General features: G+C 30.7%; 4 protein-coding genes and 2 non-coding genes across 12 annotated transcripts; 2 read left to right on the plus strand and 4 right to left on the minus strand.

Moving 5' to 3' along the window:
- The first annotated feature begins 1,479 nt into the window (after window positions 1-1,479).
- LOC139108728 (mitochondrial glycine transporter) lies at window positions 1,480-6,240 on the plus strand. Of its 2 annotated transcripts, XM_070667247.1 has the most exons (8): window positions 1,480-2,223; window positions 2,935-3,234; window positions 4,580-4,698; window positions 4,871-4,955; window positions 5,034-5,213; window positions 5,297-5,468; window positions 5,678-5,934; window positions 6,096-6,240. In XM_070667247.1, exons 2-8 carry the CDS (start codon window positions 3,181-3,183, stop codon window positions 6,120-6,122), a joined length of 894 nt encoding a protein of 297 aa, XP_070523348.1. In that variant the 5' UTR covers window positions 1,480-2,223; window positions 2,935-3,180; the 3' UTR covers window positions 6,123-6,240. The 2 variants fall into 2 exon arrangements, with proteins under 2 accessions (XP_070523348.1, XP_070523349.1); XM_070667248.1 differs by lacking the exons at window positions 1,480-2,223; window positions 2,935-3,234 and adding an exon at window positions 3,258-3,589.
- A 213-nt stretch (window positions 6,241-6,453) lies between these two features.
- LOC139108727 (luc7-like protein 3) lies at window positions 6,454-11,306 on the minus strand. 5 transcript variants are annotated; one of them, XM_070667246.1, is made up of 8 exons: window positions 10,959-11,306; window positions 10,223-10,471; window positions 9,952-10,158; window positions 9,659-9,820; window positions 9,395-9,588; window positions 9,058-9,146; window positions 8,866-8,952; window positions 6,454-6,805 (listed from the first exon to the last, which is right to left on the minus strand). In XM_070667246.1, exons 1-7 carry the CDS (start codon window positions 11,061-11,063, stop codon window positions 8,879-8,881), a joined length of 1,080 nt encoding a protein of 359 aa, XP_070523347.1. In that variant the 5' UTR covers window positions 11,064-11,306; the 3' UTR covers window positions 6,454-6,805; window positions 8,866-8,878. The 5 variants fall into 5 exon arrangements, with proteins under 5 accessions (XP_070523347.1, XP_070523343.1, XP_070523344.1 ...); XM_070667242.1 differs by having other exon boundaries at window positions 6,454-7,991; window positions 8,842-8,952; XM_070667243.1 differs by having other exon boundaries at window positions 8,842-8,952; window positions 10,959-11,305.
- A 197-nt stretch (window positions 11,307-11,503) lies between these two features.
- Alg12 (Alg12 alpha-1,6-mannosyltransferase) lies at window positions 11,504-17,131 on the plus strand. Of its 2 annotated transcripts, XM_070667239.1 has the most exons (10): window positions 11,504-11,751; window positions 11,915-12,051; window positions 12,174-12,305; window positions 12,779-12,911; window positions 12,986-13,159; window positions 13,276-13,429; window positions 13,763-13,907; window positions 14,010-14,236; window positions 14,430-14,678; window positions 14,763-17,131. In XM_070667239.1, the coding sequence occupies exons 2-10, from the start codon at window positions 12,019-12,021 to the stop codon at window positions 16,276-16,278; spliced, it is 2,763 nt and encodes a 920-aa protein (XP_070523340.1). In that variant the 5' UTR covers window positions 11,504-11,751; window positions 11,915-12,018; the 3' UTR covers window positions 16,279-17,131. The 2 variants fall into 2 exon arrangements, with proteins under 2 accessions (XP_070523340.1, XP_070523341.1); XM_070667240.1 differs by having other exon boundaries at window positions 11,505-11,751; window positions 11,915-12,305.
- An 80-nt stretch (window positions 17,132-17,211) lies between these two features.
- LOC139108556 (uncharacterized) lies at window positions 17,212-18,328 on the minus strand. Its single transcript, XM_070666956.1, has 3 exons — window positions 18,272-18,328; window positions 17,459-17,566; window positions 17,212-17,347 (listed from the first exon to the last, which is right to left on the minus strand). The coding sequence occupies exons 1-3, from the start codon at window positions 18,326-18,328 to the stop codon at window positions 17,216-17,218; spliced, it is 297 nt and encodes a 98-aa protein (XP_070523057.1). The 3' UTR covers window positions 17,212-17,215.
- Trnai-uau (transfer RNA isoleucine (anticodon UAU)) lies at window positions 18,020-18,097 on the minus strand. Its single transcript is given in 2 exon segments — window positions 18,020-18,056; window positions 18,060-18,097. It is a non-coding gene; the product is annotated as a tRNA-Ile (tRNA).
- On the minus strand, window positions 18,212-18,285 carry Trnai-aau (transfer RNA isoleucine (anticodon AAU)). Its single transcript has one exon. It is a non-coding gene; the product is annotated as a tRNA-Ile (tRNA).
- Window positions 18,329-20,046: the final 1,718 nt, after the last annotated feature.

The following is a 20,046-nucleotide window of genomic DNA, read 5'->3' on the forward strand; positions in this document are numbered from 1 at the left end:
GCACGCAATTCGGGAAATTGGCATCTGCTGCTTGAGAGATTCGCGTTACGCCGGATTGTGCGACGCGTATTTTAGTAGTTTTAAATTCCTATTCAAACAATTTTTTCTTGTTTTATAATAATTTAAACTAGGTATGAGTGATAGTGTAATAAAGTGCGCGGTGAATATGAGTCATAGTGTTATGAAGTGCGCGGTGAATATTATGTGAGTGAGTGTGAGTGTACAGTTTCGCGTTTTTGTTTATAATACGGGGTGCCGTGTTTTAATAATAATTTAAACTGTGAGTGATAATGTAAACTAACGAGTGATAATTAAAATTATAAGTGATAGCGTTAGGGGTTAATGACAGTATTTCGCGAGAGTTTCCAGTGCGCGAAAAGATGACTCGACGACGACGACGACCTCCCATCTGAGAGGAGGAGCAGGCCCGGGGGGTATCCTGCATCGGCGGAGCAACTTTAAGGTAAGCATTAATTTTTAAATCAAAATCTTTATTAAAAAGAAACTAACATGTCTGAATTAATATTTTCCTATTTATATTACAGTCACCGGCAACAACTCCGCTGAAGCTCATGCAGATTCGTGAGTCGCATGCTTTTTTTTTTTTTTTTTTAGAAATTTCTTATTTAATTGTCTGTATTTCTTTTTATTTTAATTGTTATATTACATATGTTTTATGTATACTTATATATTTTTATATGCATATGCTTTAATATATATTACTTTCAGAGAAATAATGCTTTTTTTACAAATTCTTTATTTAATTGTCTTTATTTCTTTTTATTTTAATTCTTATATTACATATGTTTTATGTATACTTATATATTTTTATATGCATATACTTTAATATATATTACTTTCAGAGAAATGATGCTTTTTTTTACAATTTTATTATTTAATGAATTAAATAAGACAGCTGTCTTATTTCCTTGAATTAAAATACAGGCGCGCGCCTGTATACATATATTACATATATTTATTTACAATAATATTATATTGCTTTAGGAGAAATGATGTGTAGGATGCATCAAAAATTTTTAACCACACCGGTTGTACTTGCAGAAAATGTGAAAAGTATATACAACCGACAGTCCGCAGTCTGTTTAAGTGGGACGGAAAATTTTTGTTGCATTGTACATTAAAAACTTATATTACATTATACTTTAAAAATGTTGGACCGTACACAATTCGGTGACTCGGATTTCGTACTATTTAAAATTATTTAAGACTCCGCGATGTTACCGAGAAGCGGATCTGAGATATCTGCCGGCGACGCCACGAAAGAACAGGACAGAAAGTGTATAGGTCTGGCCTGTTCTTCTATCCGACGGCAGCCGAAACGCTGGCTTCACACGGACGAGCCTCTGTATCTGTCGCGAGGAAGCCGCGATTCCGAGTTGGGCTCTCTGCGTCCGAGGCATTAGCAGGCGCTACGGGCACATACGGACACGGCATTGTGCCTAGTGTGCGTATGTTGCCCGTCTAAAATCTGCGACCACTGCTACCATCTCCTGCAAACTTTACGGAGTTTCGATCGTGCTGTCTTAACAGCGTCCGATTATTCGTAAACCAGGATTTGGTAAACTGAAACATCGTTCAACGTCGTTTTTCTCCTCTCGTGAACCTCGTAAACGACGTAGACTCGGTCCATCAATCCCAGGAATCAAATCCAACGAAATAGATCGAGGTAAAGCGGCTACTTGATTATATGTTTGATGTCTGTTGCGCACGGCAGCGAATTTATGTTCATTCACGTTTCACGTACCTGATGCAACATACGCGACAAGAGACGCGTTTTGAGAATAAAAGGTGGTAAAAGGGTGACTGTGGCCATGTGGACTCGAGTGAAAATTCACACGAGGAAGTTGCGACAGCTAGGCACTTGTGGGATTTTTATTCACGCAGCAATAAGCGGCCCAATGTCCAGGACAAACGGGCTACTTACGTCAGCGACTGTCTGGGCCAAGCGGAAATGCGTGAAATCGCTATATCGCGATCGTCTCACGATAACCGCGTATCAGTTGGCTGCGACTTCCCGACATTTGTGTCGACCTTTCACGACCCTGTAAGTCTGGTGCCTCATCGTTCTTACGCGCAGATGGAATATCTCGTCAGCGAGCAACTAATTATGATCGACTTATCGGTCACTGGCTGAAAGATTCTCTGAAAACATCCTGACGAACCTGGGAAATAGAATCGGCTAGAAATTTACTTTTCACACACGTACGTTTGCCTTATGACATCAGAAATTAATAGCTATTTAAATAGTTTGATTATTTATTTTTCAAAGTTCAGAATTATGAGATATATACTAGTTAAAAAGACAAAACTCTTCACATTTGTCTATCTGTAATTGAATTCATATTTCTCAGCAGTTTTTGTGTGTTTCTCATCACATTTCTCTTCAATTATACTTTACTGTATCAATTTCATGTCAAGTACAACAAAGCATGATGCAGGTTAATTCATTAAGATACAAGTCTTCACAGATATTTCTTATAAGAGATAGTTTTTAGTCTTTTCTGACTAATCTATATCAATTTTTGTTTTCTTTGAACTAATATTTAATAGTTTGTTGTCTCATTGTATTCTTAATGTATTAATAAGCAATATAAATTCTTTCTTTTATAATTATTGGAATTTTTCAAGTAGTCTGACTTGAAAGTGTTGGTTCTTGATGCTCTTATCTGTTATTTTAGTATCATTTTATCAGCTTCATTATCTTTTTCTACAGTTTGAAGATATTACATGCTCTGTTTTATTATTCTTTTCACAAACTTGACAAAAAAAAATTCATAAATTTATTGCCCAAAAGATTTAAAAGACATTGATCTTTTAAAAATTATTTCAATTTTTGGAATATATGCTTTTTTCTCAACGTCTAAATTGTCTGATAAATTAAACAAAACAATTAATTGATTTTACAATTTACAGATGCAAGACAAATGAAAAGGAAATACATCTGACAACTTATTCACCTCAAGTTTCTTTATAAACACTGTGAGGATTCCATAAGAAGTGACTTGGACTTTTATCACTGTGCGGAAAAGCAAGAAAGGTTGTTAGACGAGAGGTGACCTGATAGCAATAAATCTCACGTTTCCGAATGAAGTCACGTTTAAATCACGTTTCGTCGGCCGATAAGCCCATAAACTTTTCCTCGCACGAGCATGCCCCGATATGCAGGGTCACTCTATTGACCTCGACAGTGGCGAACCGAAGATAAACGGGAATGTAAGTAGAGCCGATGCACGTTTTACGTGATTTAGTATCGCGCCAGCGTTACAGACGGCATTACAGACGGCCTTACCGATAGGAAGCAATTTTTCTATTTTTCCAACAAATCGCATCGTTAAATTGTTCGAAAGTAGGAAAATTTATTTGAAGTTAAATGGTCGGAATCAATTAATATAATACACAACAGAACACTTTTTGGAAGTTTAATTTTCCAATTTTAATCTTGATTATTTAATCTTTGAAAATAATATTAAAGTTTTTTTGTATCGTGAAATTTATCATTATAACGAATATTTGAACTGAGGCAGTGAATAAAGTTCTTCGAGTTACTAGCATGGAAGCTCTTGGAACTGTAAGTATATTAAATAATGATTAATTAAAAAAAATTAATTAATATATATATATATATATATATTAATTTTAAATTATCTGTATTAAATATTCTACATAGCATAGAGAATGTAAAAAAAATTTTTGAGAGTTTATTTCAAACGTAAGTCATAAAAAATATTGAAAAAATTTATTCTACTTAATAAATTTAAAATTATTTCGAAAAAATCTAATTTTATTAAAAATCAAAGTTTAGTAAATGTTATAAATAAAGAAAAAATTAAATTAAATGTTATTAAAAATTATTAACAAATAAGAAAGCTTGGAAACCACGTTTTTGTTAATCGGCTATCTTATTATGCTTTGCATTGTGAAATATTTGTCGTCACGACCATAGGTCTCCCACGAAGACGAAATTGACAAAAAAAAAAATAAGGCGGTCGATAAATCGTCAAACACGTTTTATTAATAAACTATGTCGACCGATATTTGTCAATGATAACAAATTTACGTAAAAAGGAGCTCGTCGATTTGACGAAATACTGTTTTCGCTTTCGCTTATCGGCAAAAAGTATAAAACAAGTGGATCCCCTGCGATGCAAGACGTCGTTAACTATTAATATAAAAATCGCGCAATGGTCGCTTTGTTAGAGAAACTCGTGTGCGCAATTAAGTATATCAACTCTTTAAAAAAAGAAGGAGCTGTTTGCCACTCGATAACCCGCGAGTCGCCTTATGACGATAACTATTGGTATCATACACTCGGCCGAGATCTTTTGCTGCACGTGAGCATAAACTCGCGCGACGAGAGATATAATTATCTGCAATCGTTCAATAATTGAGCTTCGCCCCGAGATCCAATGGTTCAGTTCGTGCATTCTAGAAGAATTTCTGACTTGCTTTCTCGAAGGAAATCGAAGAATCTATACGAAACAAACTTAATATTTAAAATAGATATTGTATTAAATTAAGATGCGTATTTTCTAATCAACTTTTTCCTTTATGTTTGCAGTACCCAATTTTGAAGTCTTTCTTGGCAGGATCATTTTCTGGAACATTTTCTACGATTCTTTTTCAGCCGTTGGACTTGGTGAAGACCAGACTTCAGAGTAGAGTCAATGGCCCTGTTGGGTAAGTTTATCGCTTAAAAAAAAAAAATGTAGGGCGCTTTTTCTTTTGTTTTAAATATATCAGAATAAATATATTTATGTACATTTTTTTCTCACTCATAATTTCTAATTTAGATAATTTAAATTTAAGCTTGATAAAGAATTAAGAAATTAAATGTTTGATTTCTTAATAGAACATCAAAACATGGAATGCTTGATACAGTGGCATACATTGTTCAAAAGGAGAATATTTTCGGGCTCTGGAAGGGCATGACACCAGTAAGATATTCTGAAAATTAATACAGTTTCAATATTGTTTTACATTGATATTACGACATAATAGATATTTATTTGTAGTCGATAACACGAGTGATTCCTGGCGTCGGTTTATATTTTTCGTCGTTACATTGGCTGAAACATGCTTTCAATCTAGAAGAACCTTTGACGGCTATACAAGCTATTTGCTTGGGCATTACTGCGCGGTCGATGTCCGGTGCGTTGTTAATTCCTATTACTGTCGTGAAGACGCGATTCGAGGTACGTTTAATCTTTTTAAAATAAAATTGGAATAGATTATAATTATATAAATATATTTCTATTTTTTTTTCTTTTTTTTGCAGAGTGGCGTTTATAAGTACAACAGTATCAACGAAGCTCTTAGATTGATTTACAAGCAGGAGGGAATAAGAGGTTTATCGAGTGGACTAGTGCCCACTCTTTTACGAGATGCACCTTACAGTGGTTTATACCTCATGTTTTACACTCAATTGAAGAATGCCGCTGCCAGTACTGGTACTTCTTATAGCTATTTTAATTATATATTTAAATCTATTATATTGTTGAATAACAGCATTATTAAATTAATCAATAACGAACATACATTATAAAAGTGTTTTTGTATAAAAATCATAAAATATTGTGACTTAATATTATTATTTGTCGATATTTAAAATTTTTTAAGTAAAAGGTCTGATTAAAATAATACAAATTTTTGTTTTCAGGAGCGACAAAGAACTCTTCGGGATCTATTCACTTTGGCTGTGGAATTCTAGCTGGAGTTTTGGCATCGATAGTGACGCAGCCACCGGATGTTATCAAGACAAAAATGCAATTATATCCAAACGAATTCAACTCTATCTATCAAGTGACGTTCTTCGTTTATAAAAAATACGGTGTTCTAGGATATTTCAAAGGTATTGTTCCTAGAATGCTTAGACGGACTTTGATGACTACCATGGCTTGGACCGTGTATGAACAGGTAATTCGATCGATTCATTAAGTAAAAATTTGACACAGGAAAATGTTAAAATTTTAAATTTTGCAAAAATAGTTCAATTAATATTTATTACATAAACATATATTGCTCTAAATAAAAATTAATCATGAAATTAATTAAGTAAATAATTTTGTGTTATTCAGGTTACGAGGCAAATAGGTTTGAAGTAAGCACGCTCTTATTACACGAAATATTTTATATCAAAAAATTGTGATACAGTATTAGCATAGACTGTTTATTCTTAAGCTCATATATTTATTTAATAAATTATATATTTTTATAAGATTATGAATGTGTATTTGTATGTTATTTATAAATTTTTAATTTCATATTTCATTCGTTTAATTGTTCATTAATCCAAATAGTTCTATATTTCAATACCATAATTGTAGTAATAGATTAATGTATAGATTAGAGTTAAATTTGTTCTCAAAGTAAATACTTAAAACAATTATTTTACTTTCGCGCACAAATAGTAAACAAAATAAAAAGAAAGGTAAATGGTGAAATATGTAGTATCGTTTATTAATTTCAAATAACAATCTTACGTGTACTATTAATATAACGCGGGACAGCAAATACAAATTGTAATCATACAATTTATCTTGCTGATCATTCGGTTTGTGTATAGATGGCCTAAAATAACAATTGCTCGGAACACAAGTTATATCGATTCTGACGTAATCATGATCTTGCCAATATATACGCAAATATTTTCTTCGTCTACTCATTATCATTTTCTTTCATTTTTTTTCCTTATTGTTAAGATTATACAAAATTTTTACCTTAACAATATGTTAAACGATGTTTTGGACGAGTTCTCGTATTCTTCCTCTTTGCTCTTCTCTTCTTTCTGAAAATAGATAATCCAAATTTTAGAAAAAGTGTTATCGGCAATACAAAGTAATAACCAAGCGTCGCTTAATAATAATCTTATGTAACATTGGTAAAATCTTGTCCCTCTGTCGACTGTGTGTTTGTTTAACAAGCGCACGAGGTTTTCATGAGGGGATTACGAACTAAATCTCACCAGGAATAAAGTTGATTTAACTTCCATTCAGTCCGAGAAGACGACTTATGCCATTCATAAAATATATAAATAATTAAATATTATGTCTTTTAACTTTGGTTTCTGAAATGAACACTAGTCTCTTGTTAGATCGATATTAGACAAATTCTTTTGTAATTACTTATATATTTTCTCTGATGACTTTGCCAAAAAATAGCAAAATAATTTTCGCTTAAGCATTTCTTTCGCTATAAAATCAATTAATGTCAGTCTCATATATGTACATCCATATATAGAAATATATGGACCCCTATATACCGGCGATTTAAAGATCCCTAAATGACTAACTTTGTACCTCAAAGATCATCAGATCCTTAGCTAATCTACGACCCAACTAGGCATGAGAACAAACGAATAATTTTCCTGGCAGAAGGACATATGTTGATATTATCATTCCGGTATAAATACCTCGTTAATTGCGTGGCAGAAGCTAGAGGTTCGTATAGTCACAGTCACACGTTTGCAGGGCGCACTTGCAGTTGTGCACTCGTGCATTTGAAGTCGTGGACGAAGCTCTATGAAGCGGGCACTGAGAGCTGTGTACCCTCCACACTAAACCACTAAATTTCTTATTCTTTCTCTCTCTCTCTTTCTCTGTCTCTCTTTTCATAACACTCATACAAAATTACATTAACTAATTTACGGAGACGCCCTTGTACCCGAGAAGCAAAAGGGACTAAGTCCAAAGTTATTAGCTTTTACTGGAGTTTTTTTTTTATTCTTATATTATGTAATAAGAAATACGAAGAGAATAAGCTTTGAAATCGTTGTTTAAAATAAACAAAACGCGGTAATACTAAGTACAGAGAAAAGAGAAAAACGCTGTATTTTTATAGAAGCAATTCGTTTTATTTTTAAATAAACAGTATGAATTTGTTATATTAGATGAGTTTTTAATTGCATTTATTAATTCATTTAATTCGTCTTGAAAGTGCATATCCACAATTCCATAGATCTTTGCGGGCTTCTCCTGGAAAAAAACGAATTCTTGGACTTTTGCTCTCTTGCTGCTCGTATACAAAGTTATTAACGATGAAAGCAAGTATAGGTATACCTTCTCCCAGCTTGCTTCGCAGATAAATCGAAAATGCGTGGAATGTCGTTGTGTAAAAAATAAATTTAATTTCCACAAATAAAATGTTAAATCTTTGCATAATAAGTCTAAATATTTAAAAAATCTAATTTATTTCCTAAAACAATGTAACGCTTTTTCCAAAAAAATACAATTTTATATTGTCTGTTTTAATAAAATACTTAAAAAAATTAAATTTATAGTATAAAAAAAAATTTCAGATTTCATACATTTTCCTAATTTTTCCAGAAACAGAAATTCAACTAAGGAAATAAATGTAAATTATATTTTTTCGATTAAAAGACTCTACAACAGCATATTAATTCGATCACTGTTATATTAAAATAATTTATGATTAATATTTACAATTCTATGTTATAAGTATATAAATTAATACACACAGCTATTACAATTTGTGGTTTTTACTATCACTCAATTTTACACATTTGTTTGTGCCAGTAAAAAACTTTAATGCTAAAAAAAAAAAATAAAAGAATATAATCTCAATTCTTATGTCTTATAAGAGCCGTTCATTCATGTCTATTCTGGAAGATCAAGTAAAGAGAGGCGGAGAGAGACTGTTTTAGAGAGAGTGAAACAAACTTGTGTGACTTACGCGGCGCTTCAAACATCACAGATTATATTATCATGTATATGTATTATGTGCATCGGAATGGCAACTCACCTGGATTGAAAGAGTACCTGTACAGTAATTGAGACGAATATGGTTATATTGTTTAGTGCATACCTGGCTTACTTCTCACTCACTAACCAATCAAGAGAAGTTACTTGTGACTTCGACTTCGCGAGCGGTGACGGCGACGGTTATGATGGCTAGAACTTCGATGATCGCGATTTCCTGCAATGAATATCGTTATTTAATCTCCCGAGAACACAAATATATCCGATATAAAACCTGTAATTGTCAGCGATAGCATATTAAAAGATTAACGTTATCGCTCACCCTTATCTCGACCGTGACGTCGGCTGTGGTTATCTTCATCCCGATGGTGTTTGTCTCGTGATCTACTTCTACTTCTATGTCCAAAATTTCTGTAACGAGTAACGACGTTGTTATCTGAATATCTTAATTAATTCTCTTGGAATAGTTATATTTTTGTCAAATGTAAATATATAACAAATAATATTAACAAAAATTTTTTATTATAGAAAATTATTTTTATATCAAATATATAAAATTCTTTATTAATATTTTATTTTAATATTTTACTATTTTAAATCAATGTTTTAGAATATATTTTTTAAAGATGTGTTGTCACAATGTGAAAAGAGATTTTTACCTATGACCGCCCGACTCATGACGGGTCTTGTCATCATCTATTCGCCTACGACGCTTATCCCTGTCTCTATCGCGATCTCTATCTCTATCGCCGTCTCTCCGCCGTCTGTCGAGCTCCTCGTTTGCTCGTGCTCTTTGCTTCCGTTCCTCCTCTCTTTTTTGTTCTTTTTCATCGCGCGCTTTTTCACGTTTATTCTGTAAATCAAATTTTTAACTTAGCTTTTGATTAAAAAAATATATTTAGTGTAAAAAATTGTATTTTTACCATAATTTCTTGAAGAGCACTCTTTAATCTAGCATAACCAACATGTTGTTTTCCCATTAAATGATCGTCAATTCGTTGCTGAGCATCCCCTACGATAAGAAATGCGCCGCACACGTCGCATACTTCCATTTGTTTCTCTTGTGCAGCTGCTAGTTCAGCAGTCTACAAATAAATGTTGTAGAATTAGTGTAAGTAGTGAATCACAAGTAATTTAGAATTAATTACTTGTGTAAAATTGTGTAAAATAGTTATAAATAATAATTTATATAAATTTGAAATTATTTAATGCTTACTTGATTGTAATGACTGTTGTCATTGGACTTCCTTAGAGTTTCGCGCTCTTCTTTCAGTTGATCGCAAAGACGCATTAGGCCCTGTGCTTGCTCAACATTGCCTTGTATTCCACTTTGCTCAGCCTCTTCCACCAACTTATTTATCTTCTCTGTTAGTAGAGCAATCTGTTCTTCATTTCTTTGAGTTTGAGCTGGAGTCAACGTTGGCTAGAAGCAAAAAGTGTGAAATTATAATTTCATGTTTGTAATCTAATCTTTCAATAAAACTTACAGCTTCTGTTCTCCCAATTAGTGCCAACCGCTGCTTTCCCTTTATGATTTTTCTTTCCACTTCATTTAACATACTTTGACAATACCTGATAAACTCATCTTCATATTGCTGTTTGCGATATGAATGTGGTGCCTTTTCAAACAGTTCTCTTGCCTCGTCGTCATGTACTTTGGGGCATGCACCTAAATCTGCTCTTGTATTAACGAACAAGTCATGGGGGCAGAATTTCACCAGATACAACTTGCAAAACTAAAACAGAAGCAAACCCATAATTAATGTAATAAAATTTAAAAAATTATTAAATTAAAAAATTAAAAAATTATTAAACATTAAAAAAAAAAAATATTTAACATTAAAAAAAACAGGTCTTTTTGCCATCGCTCTTTACAAAAATTAATACTAATAACTTTCAGAATAAAAAAAAAAGTCTTCTTAAGTATTTGTCGCCTCAAATCGATTACCGACAAACAAATTCAATGGATCAAATTATTTGACTTTCTAAAATCTTTTAACATTAAAATTATTAATTAAACTATTAAATAAATACTTATACGTAGGATCGTGCAATTTTTATTGTTCGCATTTTAGGATCTTGGAAGACTTTTGGAGTATCAACAGTGTCGTTGTCAAGGAAAATAATTAATAAAAAAATAAAAGTTCTCTAAATGAGAATCGAGATAGCCGCAAAAAACGTGGAGTGCTTTACGTGAAGCATTCAGCATTGACATGAGCTTACCTCAGGATCTTCCCAGTTGAGTTCTTTGGGCTTTTCGTTGGGCAGGACGTTCCTGTTTCTGCCCATGAGCTCGTCGAGCAGTGCAGCAGCCGCGGCGGCGGCCATTTTACTCCGCACGATCGCACGACGTTAAGTTCACGAACAGAATTAACGCGCGAAGAACCGATTATTACTGAAAAATTCGTCGCAGAACGAAAACAACTATCAACTATCGGCTGAAAGAAAGTCTCGGCGAAGCAGAGAGCAGATCACGTTAACAAAATGCAGTCGCGAAAAGCAATAGCAACTACACATTCGCGTGGATTCGCGACAACTACAAGACCAGATACTCCAGCCAGATATCGAGACTGGTGGTGACTGTTGAAAGAAAACTTCGGAGCTTTGCCGCTAGACAGTGACGGACGCTAAGCTATTTTCATGTCAGCGTCAATAGACACTAACATTCATTGGGTCAGTAAAAACAAAGTAAGTTTCCCTTCTTAATATAACATTCTTTATGGCCCAAGAAATATTTTTTCTGAATCATGTGCCGGTGAATATAACAGAACTGTAATAAAAAATTAAATAGAGATTAGTATAATAAGTTGCAGCAAATATTCAATGTGAAAAAACTCTTAATGATCGAGTGAACCAACAACTTGAAGAATTAGTATCAGAATTGATTCCAGATTGATTGATTCGATCTTGAGTTGATTATTGATTGTTTAAATTAATGGAGTTTATTTAAACAAGAACTAAGAGAGCTGTTCATAGAAATTTAACTACAATTTAAATAAAGCTATGTATAAATAATGTACGTAATAAATAATTTGGAAGATAACTAACTATTTTCCATTAATTATTTCGATTAATTTTGTTTATTCATCAGTTTTAAATCTGTGATAAATGAAAAGACGTTTACAACTAGTTCAACGTTGCATTTCTCAAGAAATTGATATTCTTTTTTAATTTCCCAGGAAAAGCAAGACGGACGAGATGATTTTAAAAAGGCTCCGTTTCGAGGAATTGTGTCGTGGATCGAGAAAACGCATGCGCAAATTGCTTCGTTTTGTAACCGTATATGCGGTGTCTGCCGTACATATATAACGCCGTGGTAGGTACACCGCGTGTTTGAGGAAAACAAAAAAAAAAAAGTGTCCTTCATCTCGACACGTCGAATTTATCATGACGAAAGTCGAAATTTTGTCAAGTGGCAACGTATGTTCTGTATGAAAGGTGATCATGGATCAGCTGGTAATCTTGGTATCGGTGATGCATCTGCTTTACTGCCCATTTACGAAAGTCGAGGAAAGCTTCAACCTACAGGCGATGCACGATATACTCTATCATGGTTTCAATTTAACTGAGGTAATAACTGAAACATTGAACGATCCTCAGATTATTCGACTTGATGGGGAACTCTGAATTGTTCAATGAATTTAATGGTCAGCGCAGAAAAAGTGCATTATATTTAGTTACCAGATACACGTATTTATAAACCTGCGATCAGCTGATACCGCTTCTAAATCATTAATCGTATTTACGGGTAAATTCTTAGCTTTTGGGCTTTATTCGAAAACTTACTGTTTCTGCTGTAAATATTTGTGACAAAACACCTGATTTATGTATAAAGTTTGCATATGTTAATATAATAAAAAAAAAAAAAAAAATGGAAACACTTTAGTACAAATAATATTTTTAGTTATAAATAAAAGGGCTTTATTAAAAATAAAGTATAAATGTACTTTTTTTAATATAAGATTATTCTATATAATTTCGTTTTTAATGTTGTAAAAAATGTGCAATTAATATATCATATTTTTGTGGTTTGTCTTTAATAGTATGATCATCATGAATTTCCTGGAGTTGTGCCACGATCTTTTTTGGGATCTATTGTCGTATCTGGTTTTGCTTCCCCATTAGTGGCAGGTATTAATTACCTGAAGCTCAATAAATTTTTTGCTCAATACATAGGTCAGTATAATAATTTTAAAATATAATAACAATCTTATTATTTCGATAAAATAAAAATTAATTTTTTTTTATAGTCAGAGCAACAATGGGATTATTGGTAATAATTACATTCAAGTTATATAGGCATGCTTTACAAAACATCTTTGGACTGCAGTTTGCCAAATGGTTTGTGGCAATAACTGTAACACAGTTTCATTTTATGTACTATCTTAGTCGTCCACTGCCGAATATAATGGCTATGCCTTTAGGTAATACTTTTTATACATTTTTTATGGAAAAATTTGTTTATATTATCATTAAAAAATGTTCAATTTATATAGATTTGCTTATCTAAATTTTTTAATTAATGGAATTAATATTGTAGTATTTGTGGCCTTATTTGGATGGATGCGGCAAAGTCAAGTGTTATTTATTTGGTCATCAGCTGCAGCCATAATAATATTCAGAGCAGAACTTGCCGTACTTTTGGGATTATTCCTTTTATACGATTTAGCGAGCCAGAAACTTTCTATACAGAGGTATTTACGTCTTATGTCATAACTTATTAAATTTTAATACTGTTTTAAGATTAAAAACAAAAATGATTTATATCATCAAGAGATCTTTAAAACTGCACAAATTTATAAGTTTTTAAGTCAAATTTTTAATTGTTATGTGTATCAAACACATTTTATATAGTTATTGAGACAGAAGACTGATTACAATTTTATTAATAAATTTATATAAATAAAATTATTAATAATTTTATTTAATTAACAATTTTATTAATAAATTATTAATAAATACTTAATTTCTTTTTCTTTAGAAGTTCTTTTACTTATTACACAATAACGTTTTATAATAATTTTTAGACTACTTAAAATTGCGGTTCCAGCTGGTGTATTTTTCTTAGCACTGACTGTTACCACAGATTCAATATTATGGGGACGCTTAATATGGCCAGAAGCCCAAGTATTTTATTTCAACACTATTTTGAATAAGAGCAGCGAATGGGGTGTATCCTTTTTAAACCTAACAAGACATTTTTTCGTTAAAAATTTTTAATATCATGGAAACTGTAATAATGAATTGTAATATACTAACTTAACACATAAATAGACATCACCATTCTTATGGTATTTTTATTCAGCATTGCCAAGAGGTTTAGCACTTTCATACGTTCTAGTTCCAATTGGAATGATTTGGGATGCTAGAGTTCGTTTGCTTACTGTACCAGCTATAATATTTGTTATATTATTTTCATTTTTACCACATAAGGAATTAAGATTTATAATGTATGTATTTCCACTACTGAATGTTGGTGCAGCTGCTGCTTGTCACAGAATGTAAGTATATGTTTGGTTTTAATCTTTTTTTTGTTTCAAATAATAAAATGTAGATTAAAAAAAATTTTCAATAAAACATTCAGAAATTAATAATTATAAAAAATAGATTACAGTTATTGACAAACTCGGTTTTAAACTATGAATATTTATATATAGCATATTAATGTGAAACTTATTTCTTGTTGAAAATTAGATGGGAAAACAGAACAAAGACGATGTTAAATCGCTTTCTAGCGCTAATAATCTTGGTCCATCTTATATTAAATGGTATATTCTCCATGTTTCTCCTATGTGTATCTGGTTCTAATTATCCTGGAGGTCTAGCAATCGCGAGATTACACAGACTTGAGAAAGACTCTATTACACCAGTACATGTGCATATTGACGTGTTAACTGCACAAACTGGGGTATCAAGATTTACGCAGACTAATGCTTCTTGGATGTAAGTAATTTTTCTTTGAATAATACTAATACTATCTGCATTATGTATACTTTTTAATAAAAAAATTAATTCGTTGTATTACAGTTATTCAAAGCAAGAAAATTTAACTATTGATGATCCTGAAATGCTACAGTTTACTCATCTTCTGATGGAAGCAAAAAGTAAATATTCTCCGAATATAAAGCCTTATTTAAAAAATTATGATATTATTGATTCTATCGATGGATTTTCGCATATAACATTAAATCACAACATATTGCCGCCTATTAGAATAAAAACAAAGCCTAGTATATTTATTATGAAAAGAAAATCTAATATTAAATATGATCCTAATGAAATAGAGAATATAAAAATTAATATGTCAGTTGATATGAAAGCAGAAAAATTTGAGAAAGCCGAAAAAATTGTTGAACAAAATTTTTCGGATGCAATGTTGGAGATTAAAAAAATTAATAATACAGTGGAGAAAAAAGTAGAAATATTTAATGATTCGACAGATAATAATGTAACAACTATGGAAAGTACTGCTACGTGGAAAACTGAAAATATGAATAAAGTATCGACAAATTCAAAAGATAGAAGAGAAAATGTTGATCTTCAAGAAGATTTAAAAAATATTTCTAACAATGATATAAAAGTTAATAAAAAAACAAAAGTTGAAAAAGAAGGCACTGTTAAGGAAAAATCTAAAACCAATATAAATCTACGCCAAGAAGCTCCAAACGTTAAGGAAACTGTTAAAAAAATGGTTCAAGAAAAAATGCTAGAAGTTAAACAAAGAAGACAAATTAATGATGAACAAAAAAATATAGAACTTCCAATAAAACCAATGAAGAAGAAAAAAGTACCAGAGGAGACATTAAAAGATATTAAAGAAATATTAAAACAAGAATTAAAAGAATCGTTTCCTAAAAATAAATCAATATTAGGAGAAAAAGAACTTAAGATTATGACAGAACATACTGAAGATAATGAATTCGATAATGAGGACCTAATTACACAAAAAAATGATAAATTTAAGACAATAAAATCAGATAATCTAGAACAAGTTGCAGATATAATGGAAGAGAAAAATAAAATTGTAGATATAAAATCTGATGCAAATAAGGTTCCAAAAACGCGCAAAATTGATACAACCGACGCAGAATTATTTGAAGCAGAAGTTGAACAAGAAGAAAATGAAGGAAAAAATATAAAAACGCCAAGATCAATAAATGTAAGAGAAAGTATAAGAAACATAATAAATCAATTTAAGGAATTTGAAAAAGATTTTATACGTGATGATGCTACAACGAATAATATAAATCGTATTGAGAGCGACTCACATCTGACGGAAATGGATTATTCTGCAAAAGATAACGATGAACTAAAAGATGCTAGAGAAAATCTTAAAGAAATAATAAATCAATTCAAGTACATTAAGCATGAATTAACTTCGGAGGAAGATGATCAATTTGATGAAATTGCAGCCAAATATATGGAACGGCCAATCGCTGAAACATTATTACAATTTAATGAAGCTCTAAAAATTTTAATACAAAGGAGAAAAAAGACTTTAACGAAAGAACATGCGCCTAACAGAAATGTATTAGAATATTAAAAAAAAAATTGGTTAAAGAAGTTTAAATAAATTCAAATTATATAAATACCAGTGAAAACAGTTCACAGAAAAATATCAAAAATTTATAATAATAAATTATAAAAAAAACTCTTAAATGTTACGAGCACGGAATGTGTAATATTGTAACATAATGTAAATACGTTTTTCTGTGATATAAAAATATTGTATTTTTTAGAATATATTAACGCACTATCAATATGGAAAGCAAATTAATACTTGACTTTCCTGTACTTACGTGCAATATTTACGATGGCGTCCAAATAACTTGGAAAGAAATATCGTACAACTTTTCATTGTATATTCATATCAAATATGGTTAAAATTTTATAAAGCAAAAATTTATGCAAATATAAAATATAATAATCTATGTATAATAGATATATATAATGTTATCGCCATTGTATGGCTTTAGTTATAATTAAATTATTGTGAGTTATATTTTAAATTATATATATGAATGTATAAATTATCGATATAAAATTATGAATTGTATGTCTTTTCGCGAAAAACTTTTGCATTTAGTATCGTTTGAACATAGAAATTTTCGATTTTGCTGTACCATGCGTGTCATGTTTATACGAAAAATCAAAATTAATTATTTAAATTAAAAATGAAATATATCATTAATTTCTATATTCCATGAGATTTATTATACAATATTTAACAGACCGATAATCAACATAACGTCATTTACAGTATAACCGAGTGCCTTATTAAATCTCTTCCAAAATTAGAAATAGTATTAAAAGAAGTGTAGTAAATGCATGTATGTATGTATGTAATCACATTTGCATGTTTGTACGCGCTGATAATATATTGGTTTTACGTAAAATACAGTTTTTTAATATTTTAATTTATAAGTTAATTCCCAAACAAAATACATCTAAACTTTCAAGAAGTTTTAATACGTTCAAAATTATAATCTTAACAGATCTCTAATTGCACAGATTGATAAAATTGTGTTGACCAAGAGCATAGCTAGAGTAACATTAAATAATATTTTATCGCGTACGCCGGCCTTTAAATAGACTGGAAGTCCGTCATCGCACTAGTAAAATAAAATTTAATTTAAATTAATATTTGCTCTAACGTAAGAATTTTTAATGCAGCTCTTAAGTTAAATTTTTTATTCGAGACTGTTTCAAATTGTTAAATGTACCTGCATCTTCGCTTGCTTTAATTTAAATTTCTCAAACGCTTTGTTGCAATCTGCAAATGGTTGATCTGTATGAAACTTCCGTAATGATAAAACATATATGCGTCGCACCTAAATTGAATTCAATTAAACTCTTAATGTTTTCATAAAATTTAGTATCTTTCGTTGTCTTTAATTATTACGTTACCGTGCGTATATTTTTTGCAAACATTTGTGAAGTTCCTAATTTAACAACTCTTTAAAATCTGGTTTTACTCATATAAAGAGAAATAATTGTATCAATATATTTTTGTTTTAACGGTTGCTAAGGAACGAAATATTAGGAAAATTAATGGATTGAAAGGAAAAGATAATTCTATCTAATGTTGGGTTCTGGACCTTTCTGTTTTACTACATATTCGTAATTTCTTTTAATTTCCACATTGTCTTTACGGAATTAGACATCCTTTGCTCGACTTATACATCCTCGACGCATTTTGCGAGAATCTTTTGTGAATGATTTTGCTATCACTCGCAAAAATGATAAGACTTTTCTCGTATAAACATATCGCTAAAAAAAACTCCTGGACCATGAGGGAATCGAACCCACGACCTTCGTTATTTAAATAAATACGACGCTCTGACCAACTGAGCTAACGGTCCTCGTCGATTTTCTGTTCTAGCGATGATATTTTCAACATTTTTTATATTTCCTTTCTAAAAATAATAATAATAATTGTCTTGATGAATATTTTGTTAAAAAGCAAAATGTAACATTGGCCCATGAGGGGATCGAACCCGCGACCTTCGCGTTATTAGCACGACGCTCTAACCAACTGAGCTAATGGGCCATGCTTGACAGATGTATCTTCTTATTGCTATTTCTTGACACATCGTTTTTATTATTAAATTTAAATGATTACTATTATAATTACAAGCATTGCCAAATTTTTAAGTATTTAAATCTTATACATATAACCTAATTATTATTTGAATTATAATTTATTATACAATATAAAAAATACTGTCAACGTAAAACAATAAAAGATTTAATTATTTCTAAAGTATATTAATCAAATCTTAAAAATGCATTATATTCAATTTAAAAGCATCAATATTTTTAAAACTTTTATAGATTTAATTACAGAATATTTTTAACACGATAAGTGATACAAACACTCTTAAATTCAATTAATTTACGAATAAATCAAATATACCGATATTCTTTTTGAGAAATAAAAATGACAATTCTTAAACAGCTTTATAATCAATTATTTTAATATTTATAGACTTATGTATGTCGTTTCTTATGCAAATATGCCCATACAAAATGAATTTTTAGAAACCACTAAATTAGCTTATCGATTCTCAATTTTTTATCAAATGTCCCTGATCCTTCACTTTCCGTGTACTATCAACCTCGTCCTTATCTAAAAAATAGCCTTCAACATTTGCGAGAGTTCGTGAACCCTATATCGATTCCACTATTCATAGAAGCAGCTGCGAACGGTCAATGGACTGTCGTTGCAGTTACGATAAATGTGTATTACGTAGACTTGAGTCTATAACTGACTTTTTCCTTCTACAACTTTTATATCAAGTGTAAATTGATCGAAAGTTCCGACAAATGTGTGGTGCAAGGGCACCGCACTGTCAAATCATTAAAGTTCAATATAACGACCCGACAGCGCGAGAGTATTAATTTTTTCAAAAGCTACAATTGTGTTAATACTACAAAGATTTATTACTCTTTGTCATTTTCTTCAAAAATGATATATAAGAAATATTGCATGCATTTTTAATTTGCAAAATAAATTAAATTTCTATTGTAATATCTAGCATTCTGTAAACAGATGGAAATATATCGACGGGGGAAAAAAAATAAGTAGTCTGCCATTCTATTCAGAGGTTTGCACGTATAATAACTAATACGTATGCATTTCGATCGATAAATGTTACAACCGAAGAGAATCAATAAATTGGAGCACTGCCCTGAGCTCGACTATGCGATACAACTTTTCCCTTCCTGTGGGAAAACTAAATATATATAGTATCGAAATGTTTAATCCAATTATGATGCATAAACGTGTGATCTCGCAATACGTAATGCACATAAATATATGTGTTATTTGCTTATTTTTATTTATTAACGCCAGTTAATATATTTACGATTATACATATATAATAATTTCATAATTAAAGCCTGTAGTATTTAGTATTATAACATTCCAAAGGACTTTATTAAATATAAATGTATCATAAAAGCTGCAAAAATTGAGTTGTAATAATTAAGATTGTTGTTTAAATATAATATGCTACTTATAAAAATAGATTTAAAAAATTCATGTATACATAAATTATAGATAGCTTAATAAATAATAATAGCTTATTAATAATAGATAGCTCATTAATAGCTTATGAATAATAGATAGCTTATTAATAGCTTATCAATAGCTTATTAATTGTAGATAGATTCAAAAATATCTCCCATTTTAAACATCCATATTTAAATAATATTTTATTCTCACAAAGTAAGTACCAGTTTATAAAAATATGCTTTTAAAACGGTGACATTACGTTACACTTGATATATTAACATTTGCAATCTTTCA

This window comes from Cardiocondyla obscurior, linkage group LG15 (assembly GCF_019399895.1).
Source record: "Cardiocondyla obscurior isolate alpha-2009 linkage group LG15, Cobs3.1, whole genome shotgun sequence".
Taxonomy (NCBI): Eukaryota; Metazoa; Arthropoda; class Insecta; order Hymenoptera; family Formicidae; genus Cardiocondyla; species Cardiocondyla obscurior.

Excerpts from the sequence above, each read along its gene's own strand:
- LOC139108728 (XM_070667247.1), top strand. The coding sequence starts at position 3,181 with ATGCAGGGTCACTCTATTGACCTCGACAGTGGCGAACCGAAGATAAAC. Across the intron at positions 3,235-4,579 it reads AACCGAAGATAAACGGGAAT|TACCCAATTTTGAAGTCTTT; the intron begins GTAAGTAGAGCC and ends TTATGTTTGCAG. Across the intron at positions 5,935-6,095 it reads CTTGGACCGTGTATGAACAG|GTTACGAGGCAAATAGGTTT; the intron begins GTAATTCGATCG and ends TGTGTTATTCAG.
- LOC139108727 (XM_070667246.1), bottom strand. The coding sequence starts at position 11,063 with ATGGCCGCCGCCGCGGCTGCTGCACTGCTCGACGAGCTCATGGGCAGA. Across the intron at positions 10,472-10,958 it reads TCAACTGGGAAGATCCTGAG|TTTTGCAAGTTGTATCTGGT; the intron begins GTAAGCTCATGT and ends CTTCTGTTTTAG. Across the intron at positions 8,953-9,057 it reads ACGTCACGGTCGAGATAAGG|GAAATCGCGATCATCGAAGT; the intron begins GTGAGCGATAAC and ends TATTCATTGCAG.
- Alg12 (XM_070667239.1), top strand. The coding sequence starts at position 12,019 with ATGCGGTGTCTGCCGTACATATATAACGCCGTG. Across the intron at positions 13,430-13,762 it reads CAGAAACTTTCTATACAGAG|ACTACTTAAAATTGCGGTTC; the intron begins GTATTTACGTCT and ends AATAATTTTTAG. Across the intron at positions 14,679-14,762 it reads CAGACTAATGCTTCTTGGAT|TTATTCAAAGCAAGAAAATT; the intron begins GTAAGTAATTTT and ends GTTGTATTACAG.
- LOC139108556 (XM_070666956.1), bottom strand. The coding sequence starts at position 18,328 with ATGTGTCAAGAAATAGCAATAAGAAGATACATCTGTCAAGCATGGCCC. Across the intron at positions 17,567-18,271 it reads AAGCATGGCCCATTAGCTCA|GTGCGACGCATATATGTTTT; the intron begins GTTGGTTAGAGC and ends AATTCAATTTAG. Across the intron at positions 17,348-17,458 it reads TAAAGCAAGCGAAGATGCAG|TGCGATGACGGACTTCCAGT; the intron begins GTACATTTAACA and ends TTATTTTACTAG.